Source organism: Meleagris gallopavo, chromosome 5 (genome assembly GCF_000146605.3).
Source record: "Meleagris gallopavo isolate NT-WF06-2002-E0010 breed Aviagen turkey brand Nicholas breeding stock chromosome 5, Turkey_5.1, whole genome shotgun sequence".
NCBI lineage: Eukaryota > Metazoa > Chordata > Aves > Galliformes > Phasianidae > Meleagris > Meleagris gallopavo.
In genome coordinates, this window is record NC_015015.2 from 21,550,580 (window position 1) to 21,562,082 (window position 11,503).

At 42.4% G+C, this 11,503-nt stretch overlaps 1 protein-coding gene across 1 annotated transcript; it reads left to right on the forward strand.

Moving 5' to 3' along the window:
- Nucleotides 1-6: 6 nt before the first annotated feature.
- VPS18 (VPS18 core subunit of CORVET and HOPS complexes) lies at nt 7-11,130 on the forward strand. The gene is given in 6 exon segments (XM_003206428.3): nt 7-117; nt 4,080-4,221; nt 4,406-4,497; nt 5,042-5,365; nt 5,368-6,911; nt 7,611-11,130. Coding segments are annotated over 6 exon segments (2,922 nt in total). The 5' UTR covers nt 7-26; the 3' UTR covers nt 8,340-11,130.
- Nucleotides 11,131-11,503: the final 373 nt, after the last annotated feature.

Consider the following 11,503-nt stretch of genomic DNA (forward strand, 5'->3'; position numbering starts at 1 on the left):
TCGGGTGCCGGGAGCGGCTGGGCGCCATGGCTTCCATTCTGGACGAGTACGAGGACTCCCTGTATCGTTCCGCCTCCGTGCAGCAGAGCCGCGCCAGCGTAGGCATCCCGCACTCCGGTGAGCGCTGGCAGCGCCCCTAGGCTCCTCCCCGGGTGACGGGCAGGCCCCAGTCCCGGCTGAGGAGTGGGGGGCCAGAGGCCTGCTCCCACCGTGTGCTGGGCGGGGTGCTACGGCTGGGAGAGGGGAGGCGAGGTGGCAAGCTGGGGCAGGGAGTGGGGCATGGCAGGCTGTGGGAGTGCTTTCAGTGATTGTGCTTTCAGGTACGTTGCTAACTTCGTGCTGCAGCATTCGGCTGCCCTTCTGTCATTTGCTGTATGAAATGTTTCAGCACAGGGGATGCTGGCTTTCTGATGAAGCTCTAGGTGATACGTGTGGTCTCAGCAAACTTAGGGGCTGCTTGGCTGTGGGAGGGCTTGGTAAGGCCTTACCCACGTGTGCCAGGAAACAGTGTGTGGTAAAAACACGTGTGCGTGGGGTGCCATGCCTTTGTAGTCATGAATCATGACCACTCCTCAGCACTGCTCAGTTCAAGGCTGTGGTAGCTGTCAGGGATCATTTGGCTTTCATTTTGGTCCTCATCAAGGAATCTTGCTGTTACAGCCACAATATTCTGGCTGTATGCTCTTCGAGAAGGTGTACACCCAAAAAAGATGTGGTCACCAATGGGTTATTTCTTTCATATACAAAAAAGCAAGCAGGTATTTTTCTTGATAGATTTGAGGTGAGCTCATTAGGTTCAGTAACAGTTCTCCATCAGGTGCCACCTTGCAATGCCACTGAGTACTAAGTGAGAAATGTTGACTGTGATGGGATTTTGGTCTACCTGGTATTGTCATTATGGCAATAGTTGCCATAATGCCGTGCAGCGCTGGCATATGAGAGGTATATGTTTACAAACGCAGGCATATTCTTTTAAGCTTTTTCCTCATGCAGTGAGCTCGCTGTTAGCCTTTGGGGAAGCTGGGTTGTAAGGTTTGTATATGTGTTGAGAATTGATAAATTGCCATGCTCTTTATACTGTAGAGAATAACTGTGCAGATAGAATTACTTTGAGTCTACATGCTGAAGTAGGTTTGTTCCTCCTGTTTGTTTTAACATGCGTTACGTTAGTTTGCTCTGTGATATTACATAAAGAATGACTGTCCCCAAAAGGAGTTAAGCAAAGCAGTGCTGGGACAAGCTGCCAACAGAAAATACATTTACAAAGACTCAGCTTTTCTTCTTGACTGCTGCAATACTCTCATGACTGTCTCACAATTGAGAAATCTGCCTGCTTGCTGACAAATGATTTTGGCAAAGGAAGTTTTGGAGACGGCTAAATTGCAAAGGTGCAGTCCAATAGGGATATTGGTCATTCTTAAATCAGACTACTGTGCTGATTTGGAACAAAACATGGACTGGTAGAAGTTGTGGGCAAGCTGAAGTTTATGTTAATTGACTTTGGAAGAAGTGTATATAAATAGTTAACTTCTCAAAGCATTCTTTAAGGTTAGGTTAGAAATCTTGGGAGAACTTAAAACTTATTCCCTTGTTTCAATTAGTTGCTCCCAGTACTTGGAAACAGCTATTGTTTCTCAAAGCTGCACGTTCTGTTGCAGACCTCAAGTATAGCCTGTGGTGTAAACTTTAGGTAGTCCAGTTCCAGTGTGGAAAGAACTATTTTGATCTGATAGATATGACTGAAGTTGGTGAACATAAATCTTTGAACAGATTCAAAACTCTTAGGAAAAGTGCAAGCTTTCCCAGAAGTCAGGATGGGAAATATTGCAGTAGAATTTCACCTGAACACAGAAGGGACATTGGGGTCAGGATGGAGGAAGGGAACCTTCTGTATGGAATGTATGTTACACAACAGATATTTCCTCTATATAGAGAATTGTAAGCTGGAGAAGTGTGTCCTTGTCCTGTTATGGACAGTAGTTAAAATTACTGTGTTGGTGATGATGCTGTGGTTGTTATCCATGTAATGGGTACAGCCTTAAAATCAGTGCGTTCATAATGACAAGTTTAAGCCATGACATTGCAGCTCCTTAATGTGAATTAAAGAACATATGTTTTACTTTTGTTTGGCTGAAAATAGAGGAATGCACGTTTGTCTAATTGAATGATGTTTAAGCAAGGATCGATGTGTAGGAAAATCTGTGCTGAGCAAAAGGCTGCCTACTTGGATTGTGGTTGTTTTCTTCTTGTGTATGTGTCTTGCTTTTAAAACAAGAAGCCTTTAATGATCCCACAGCTGGCCTGGTATTGAGGCTGAGATGAGGAGAAGCCATTCCAATCAAAGGAATCATGATACTAGCAGGTGGCTTTCCACCACTATGCTAGCCTTTTCAACAAAGCTGAAATTAGAGTTTTTCAGGATAATCTCGGTGAGGCCATAGATATTGGAAATGCTTTAGAGAAATGTCTTTGAGTTTATTGGGCCTGTGCTCTTCGGAATGAGGGAAGTCCATTTCCCCTGAAAGTTCCCTTGAGAATTCCCCTTGAGTTCCTTAAATTCAGGTTTATTTTCTCAGCTTACATCTTGCTGGGTAGCTAATTTGGCCGTGAATGGCTTTAACTTGCCATAGCTCTATTTATCTTTTTTTCCTTTTCTTTTAATCTTCCTGTTCAAACTAACTGCTGCATGGATCTGCTTGCTTTAGAAATCCTTCACTTGCTCGTGAAGCAAAGCAGAACAGTTAACCTCAATATATCAAGTCTGTCTGGCTTTCTAGCTTGAGGTAGTGTGGTCAAACAGATCCTGTGCTGCTTTCTTTGTTGGAGGGTTATGTAAGACTTCGTGCATATGGGAAATGCAGTCAGTGGGAAAACTTGTCTCAAGAGACAGATATGGATGCAACTTTGTGATAAGATCTGTTTGTGAATGTACAGATGTTCCAGAATTCTGTGATGATTATCATCACTTGGCTTCAGTTTTATATGAACGCCTTCATATTTTACACTTCACTGCCATATCTGAGATTCTTTGTTGTGTTTCACTTCATCGTAGGAGGCTGATAAAGGGCATTTGCACGGCCATGTCATCTATTTCTGAAAAAGAACAAGTCCCATATTTTTGGGTTCAGAGGTCTATTTTCTTCAATGAAAATTAAATCTGTTGTACTACTTCTCTGTACCCCTTTGTCGTTACAGTTCACCTGTCTTTAAACATTCTGTTTATTACCTGCTATTCCTATAGCTAAGCCTTTGCCTTTGTTGTAGCCAGAGGAGCCAGTCTTGCCCATCTGCACTGAAGACCATAAGAATTTTTTTTTTTAAACAATATGTTTTGGAGTTGTTATTAAATAACTTAACGCATTTCTCCACAAGTATGTCAGTTTTTTCAGGTCAGACCACCTATCTCTGCCTTTCCCAGCTAGGGGAAGTAACTCCTTAGGAACTCTTAAGTAACTCCCTAATGTGCCTCACTCTAGATGTCACATTTCCCAAGCTGGTTGGGACTCAGCTGACTAACTGAATTCTTAGTCGTTTGCACAGGTTCTCTCCTGCTGGTTGTATTCCTAATTTCAGTTCATTGACTTGGAAGTTTTGCTTCATTAGACTGAAAATGCAGCGTGTATCCTGCAAAGTAGCCATGTCTGAGCGAACTTCAACCCTCAACTCTGAACTTAACTTCATCAGGGATTTCTTAGAGTTTGGATATGGTCCTCAGATCCTCTGGAAAACCAGGTTAACCTGGCTGTATTGTAGGATTTGGTTTGAAAAAGTAAACAGTCTGAATATGTTTTGACTCAGCAAGCTGTTTATGCCAGGGCTGGAATACTTTGTGATAAGCTTTCAGTTCTGTGACAAGACAGTAGAGTGTATTACTACTTTCCAGTTACACATCTGTGTGAGGGCTGCTCTCAGTCTTGATGTTCCATGGAGCAAAACTCCCTTTACAGTAAAAGCCAGAGAAGGCAATGGTCACACTGTCTTTCTAGGCTAGAGTCTGGTGTGAGTTGTCATGGGATTTTTTTGGTTTTGTTTCTTTGGTCTTGTTTAAGTACTCATGGTTGTTTTTTTTTTCCCTCCAGGATATGTGAATGCACGACTGGAGAAGGAAACACCAATATTTAACAAGCAAAGGATTGATTTTGCTCCTCCAGAGAAAATTAACAGCTTGGTGGTCTCCTCTAACCAGCTCTGTATGAGCCTTGGCAAAGACACCCTTCTCAGGTAATGCTGTTGGTGACCTGAAGTTATTGCTTGTTTTCATCTTTTTTTTTTTATAAAGTTGCTAGAGATCTGTTAATTAGAAAAAACGGTAAGCCATGAACCTGAATATGTTGAAAACAACAATAAGCAATTAAGCTCATATGAACTTTGATTGGCAGCATGTATTCATGTTTTGTCTTTGCAGGATTGATCTTGGGAAGCCAGATGAACCTAATCAAGTAGAGCTGGGACGCAAAGATGAAGCCAAAGTCTACAAGATGTTTTTGGACCACACAGGTGAGACAGTGGGCTGCATATATTTACGGATGATGGCTGACAGCAGAGGCAATTGAACGTATGGGTTCTGTGAATATAGCAGACAGGTGGTTCTCACGGAATTCCTTGTTGTTGCTTTGTGCTATGTATGTACACATAAGAATTTTTTAAAATGAACCATAAAACATCTGCAGCTCATTATAACCTTGACTGATTGATAAAACTAACAAAGCACAAGCTTGAAAAGTGATTCTCGTAAGTATTACTAGCTGCCAGGGATAGGAGAGAACTCTGAGAAATGTTTGTCCTTAGAACAGTTACTAAACTGGAAGAATACCTTTCAACTAAAACATCTGAGATTAGCAACTCTAGTTCACAACGTATGGACTACTGTTCTGATCCATTATGGAAATCCCCCACATTTTCATCAGTGGGGGGGAAATTCCTGGATTAAGTATGTTGATACTAATGCTTATCTAATGCAAGGCTGGGAAGCCTCAGGAATTTGGCTTGCTTAGGCACAGTGTAAATTTGTTCTCTCCTTGTGCCCCTCTCCTTTTTGCAGGTTCTCATCTCCTGATCGCTCTGAACACCGGTGAATGCCTTTACCTGAACAGAAGTGTTCAGAAAGTACGAGCGCTCTCCCGCTGGAAAGGCCACTTGATTGAAAGCGTGGGCTGGAACAAATTTCTTGGTACAGAGACCAACACTGGGCCTATCCTGGTGGGAACAGCCCAGGGGCAAATCTATGAAGCTGAAATATCTGTCAGCGAGGGAAGCCTCTTCAGCACTAATCCTGACCAGTACTTCCGACAGGTCTACACTCTGGAGGAGGAATCAGGATCTGCGCCTGTCTGCTGCTTGGAGATTGAACGAGGGATAGAAGGGAAATTTTTATTATAGCAACCACTCGAAAGAGACTTTTCCAGTTTGTTGGCAAAGTGCCTGAAGGTACAGAGCAGCAAGGCTTTGGCTCCATATTTGCTATGCACGCTGACCACTTGCCCAGCTTCAGAGAGTTTCCAGCCAGCTTTGGATTCAGTGAGATAGCCTTTTATACGCCAAAACTGCGCTCCAACCCACGCTCCTTTGCCTGGATGATGGGAAATGGTGTCTTATATGGTACACTGGATTATAGCCGTCCCGATTCAATTTTGAGTGATGAACGGGTCTGGGTTTATCCTTCTGATATTGATGTAGCTGTGAACAAGCCAATATCCATTGTGCTCACCCAGTTCCACTTTCTGTTGCTGCTGCCTGATCGGGTGATGGCTGTGTGCACGCTGAATGAGCAAGTTGTTTTTCAAGATCTGTTCTTGGAGAAGTTTGGCACGTTGACACGCATGATCAAAGATCCTACGGTCCAGCAGATCTGGATCCACACTGAGAAAGTCGTGTTCCGCTATCATGTCCAGCGGGAATCTAGAGACGTGTGGAAAATGTATATGAATATGAACAAATTTGATTTAGCCAAAGAATATTGTAAAGACCGCCCAGAGTGCCTAGATATTGTGCTGGCAAAGGAAGCAGAACACTGCTTCCAAAACAAGAGGTATCTAGACAGTGCCAAGTGTTATGCACTGACCCAGAACTATTTTGAGGAAATTGCCCTTAAGTTCATTGAAGCCAAGCAAGAAGAGGCCCTGATGGAGTTTCTAATTAAGAAGTTAAATAACCTAAAGCATTCTGAGAAGACACAGACCACTCTGCTGACCACGTGGCTAACAGAGCTGTATCTGAACTGGCTAGGTATACTGGAAGGAGATCCCTCACAGCGGAATCTCTATTTGGATACCCGGGAGAAGTTTCGCACCTTCCTGAGCAGCCCTAAGAACAAAGACTGTTTATTTAATAATCGGGCATCTATTTATGAGCTTTTGGCAAGCCATGGGGACACAGAGCACATGGTCTATTTTGCAGTCATCATGCAGGACTATGAGCGAGTAGTAGCTCACCACTGCCAGCATGATGAGTACGATGAAGCTCTAAACGTGCTGTCCAGGCACAGAGATGAGAAGCTGTTCTACAAGTTCTCTCCAGTCCTCATCCAGCATATTCCCAAGAAGGTAGTTGATGCTTGGATTTCTATGGGCTCCAGACTGGATGCCAGGAACCTTATTCCAGCCCTTGTTAACTATAGCCAGAGTGCCAGTACTCAGCAGATCAATGAAGCCATTAGATACATGGAGTTCTGTGTATATCAGTTGGAGGAAACCCAGCAAGCTATTCACAACTACCTGCTGTCTCTCTATGCTTTGTGTCGGCCGGATTCATTGCTGTCATACCTGGAACAAGCAGGAACCAACCCAAACAGGATCCACTATGACCTGAAATATGCACTGCGCCTATGTGCAGAGCATGGGCACCATCATGCATGTGTCCATATTTACAAAGTGATGGAATTATATGAGGAAGCTGTGGATCTTGCGTTACAGGTACGTGTGTCTATGCATGCATGCTGTGAGATATGGGAACTTAGTTCAAGTTATCTTGAACAACCAAGCATTGAGAACTGAACACTCAATATTGGAGCTGTACAGATAAGTATAGGAGGAAAGATTGTTAACTTCCTTCTGAGCTTTCACAATTGTTTTAAGTAGACAACTGACTTTAACAGGTTGCAGTTGAGAGCAGGGGCATGAGAGGTACAAAGAATATGTTCTGTCTTAACCCTAGTCTCTAAGACAAAGTAAAGTGCATTTATTCAAGGTGTGCATAGCTACTCTACAGGATTCTATTAACTTCCTATTCCTAGCTGTAGTAATTATCAGAGGAATGCCTTTGTTAGCTTAGGCTGACCTTTAGGGAGGTGTTTGAGTTCACTCCAGAGACACTGCTATATCTTCATTGAAATGTGTAGCCAGCAAAGACAGCATATCGTAGATCTACCCTTATTGTAGTTCTGGCTTTGTTCTCTGCTGGGTGGCTAGGAAATCTTCCAGCTGGAGGAATACTGGATGAGTGGAGAGAAGGTGTATGGCATGTAAATAAATAGCAGGCCGGTATTGCTGCCTAGGCAATGAAATAGCAATAGGGTTTTTTTTTTTGTAAATAGTTCCTATTATGGAGGCGTTGAATGGTAGATAAACAAAGAAGAAAGCTTAACTCAATTTCCTTGTCTGTTCACCTTCTAGGTGGATGTCGATCTTGCCAAGTCCTGTGCAGATCTCCCTGAAGATGATGAGGAGCTCCGGAAGAAGCTCTGGTTGAAGATTGCTCGCCATGTTGTTCAGGAAGAGAAGGATGTCAAGAAGGCAATGGCCTGCCTCTCTAGCTGTGCCCTGCTGAAGATTGAAGATGTCCTGCCATTTTTTCCAGACTTTGTCACTATTGACCATTTCAAGGAGGCTATCTGTAACTCTTTGGAGGACTACAACAAGCACATTGAGGAGCTGAAAAGGGAGATGGAGGAAGCCACACAGAGTGCCAAGAGAATCCGAGAGGACATCCAGGAAATGAGAAATAAGTATGGCTCTGTTGAGCCTCAGGAAAAATGTGCTGCTTGTGATTTTCCTCTTCTAAACCGCCCATTTTACCTTTTCCTTTGTGGTCACATGTTTCATTATGACTGTCTTCTCCAAGCAGTTTTTCCAAACCTTCCTGCCTATAAGCAGGCAAAGCTGGAAGATCTTCAGAAGAAGCTGGCAGCTACCAGTCAGCCTTCCAAGGGCCACCATCGTCCCAAGGATGCAGATACTGCTAGTCTGGGGAAGGGGCAGCAGAGCCGGGAACAGATCAAAGCTGACATTGATGATATTGTGGCAGCTGAATGTGTGTACTGTGGTGAGCTGATGATCCGGTCCATTGACAAACCTTTTATTGATCCTCAGAAGTATGAAGAGGAGATGCAAAGCTGGCTGTAGTTCTCCAAATCTGCAACTGTCATTATACCAGAGAGGTTTTGTTCACAACTTATAAAGCTTCTGTGGTGGAAGTAAAATCTCCGAAAATGGGAGCAGAGTGGCTTCTGTGGAACTCTTAAGGAAAGAGGATTGGGGTCTTCTCATCAGGATTATAGTAAACTAATCTTGAAAAAAGTGGAGATACAGCTATTGCTGTCTAAGAACTCAAAAAGCAATTAGAACTAATCTACTGGATTTTTGTTTTAGCAATGTTTGCTGTTTGCAATTTTGAGGTTCTCAGTGTGAAACTAATGGTGTGCCTTGTTGCCCAGAAGGAACTGGGGACAGCCTTTGGTTTCTCTTCCCTGTTGTGTTGTATCTGTTTTGGCGAAGACACGCTTAAATTGAAGGCAGTGAGGAACACTAAACAGTGTAGTCTGCATTCATCACTTCCAATGCTAGAATTGCCTTTGGTTTCCTTTTTCTGCTGAGTCTATAGCCACATGCTGAGAAAACATGAAAGGAGAAGTGCTCTTGCATATATGTTTTGTAAACATTGTGCTACACAAATACATGTTTCTACACAACGTAGTATAAGAGTGTTTATAATTTTCAAGCAGATGTCTCAGTGTACAGTTTACTCATTTGACTGCAGTTCTCTTTCCCACAAGCTTTGTGATCAAGCCCATGCATTTTAATTTTCTCTGGGGGTTTTTCTGATAATGCTTCTTAGTCTTTTTACACCTTCATCCCACTTCCACTTTGATGACTTTTGTATAGTGGATCTTGTTTTCGTCTTCACCCCAAACCAGTGTTCCAGAGAAGTAGGAACACTGCCCAATTGTATTGCTGTGCTCTGGTCCTCTTCAGGCTGTCCTCGAGCACTGGAATAGAGATGTAGTCATAGGTTACCTCAAAGACAGAAAACTCTTAACTGGTAAAAAATTTTCTTTCCTTGCTGGGTAGCCAGCAATCTTCTGCCTTCTTGGCAGCATGTGATACTTTCTGGGAATGGCTGCAAGTCGGTGTTTCTGTCTATTGCTTTAATTTGGAAAATTCTTTCCAGAATTGCCCACTGCATTGTGGGCGAGGGAACAAAAAGAAAATTCTCCAGCAGTTAGTCTGGGTTCCTTGGAGAGGAAACTACTGGAGAAACTAGAGTTTTAATGAAGTTCTACTGGTTGTGGCTGAATTGCAAAATTAGCAGAATTAATCGAAGTTAAAAGTGATGATTCTTGTAAGTCAAGCAATAATATTGTCCTCTGAAAAGCTCTCCTTTCACAAGCCTGTGCTTGTCTTGAGCACTTGCCTCAATCTGCAAGTCCCTTACCCTATTTGTAGGATCGTAGAACTAGTTCTTTGGCTTCATTACAAGGGAATATAGATTGGTTTTCTTGAGGAGCTGACTTAAGAGTTTTGATAACCATTCGTAGCTTCAGAAGGCCGTCCATGCATTTGTTGTTGGGAGCTTCAGCCTGCAATGAGTGTGTTTTGACTGTGCAAATTAAGTAATAAAAAGCAGAGCTGAAGTGGGAAGACCTGAGGTGGCTATTTTTCTGCCTTTTCGTAGAAACATCAGTTGCAGCTTATTCTGTGGAGAGAGTAATTTAAAGTTACTTGTTTTCTTTAGGACATTCTTTATGTTTGTTCCGTCTCCTTACTTATTGGTGTTGCAGCATGCTTGCCTAGTATGTTAAAAGTATTATCCCTACACTCCTTCACTATTAGTGCAGCAGATTTGTTACAATGTTAGGTAAATGTTTCTGTTTTCTCTAACGAGGAAAAAATATTTTTTGCTTACAGACCATTCCAGGGGAATCTGGTCTGTAGGATTAAAACTCACAAGTCTCTGCCTGAGATGGGTTAGTAGGGGAAAGTACCTCAAAAACCCACTCATTTCAGTCTTAGATATTCACACATCTCGGTAAACAAAACTAAAACTACATTATTTTTTAATGGCCAGCATGCTGTATTCTCTGAGGGCTCTAGGCTTGTGCAGTAGATACACATACCACAAATGTAATGCTTCCTCACCGCTGTTAATTGAAAATCTTCTAAGTTATTTGCTATTGAGGCTGTGGAAATTGTTACCACCTGGCAAGACTCCAACAGTGGTTAAATGACTAGTGTCGGTAGTGTAGGAAGCTGTATAAAGATACCTTCTGAGCTTTCCTTAAATTGTCACGTACTTCAAGAGTTTTGATAAATTCTCACTTGTGTTTCGTGGCAACTTTGCAGTACCACTCCCTGAAAATGAGGTGTTTTTTGGGGAGGGCAGATGGAAGCAACCTGTTTACTGTTCTCCAATAAATCCAGCCTGCAAGATCTCTTCCTCTGTGCTTTCACAACAGCGTTTTTGATCTTTTCTCCTTGTAATTTCAGCACAGTTATGGTTTTTGAAGTCCTTTGTATTTATTTATTTTTGTTCAACTGTGAATGAACCATATACCGGCTGTTACAAATGACGTGTTTTTGAGCCTTATTCTTGTCTGCGTAAATAATCTCTGCCATTTAATTTAATGCAGGTAGAGAAGAGAGTAACCAAAAGGGTGGATGGGAGCCCAAGCCCTGTTTAATGTGAATAAACATCTGTAGATAGATTCATGCTGAAGAAATTTAGGCCTTACCTGCACAGCTAAAGTAAACGTGCCCGTTATCTCGCCTCAACATCAAGCAAGTGACTGGAGAAATGCTGCAAATCATAGGAGACAGCAGTGAATGTGTATTATGGGAAAACTCGTGGAGAATTTCAGATGCACTTGCTGTTGGCCTATCAAGTCAGAAGCACATCAATAAAATTCTGGGAGCTGTGTGGGTTGTCTCATTACTAAAAATAAACAACTGGGTTGGAAATATACTAAGGCAGATTCTTAGCAAGCCACTAGATGTCATTGCTGTCCATTTAAATGCTTAGGCTTGCTGCAGACAAGCTAAAGCTTGAAAAGTATATTACACAACAGTGAGGAAACTGATTCAGATTCTCAGTGCCTTTTGTGTCGGAAAGGAGGAGCCAGACCTGTAAGGTAGTTTCTGGAGGTAAAGATGCTAAAATAATTATCTCTAGCTAAAAGGTAACTTTATTTCACAGATCGCTTTCAGGTATCAGAAACTTTTTTACTCAGTTAAGTAGCATTTTTTTACACTCTTGTTTAATTGCATTCCAATGTAAGTTCTTCCAGAGACTG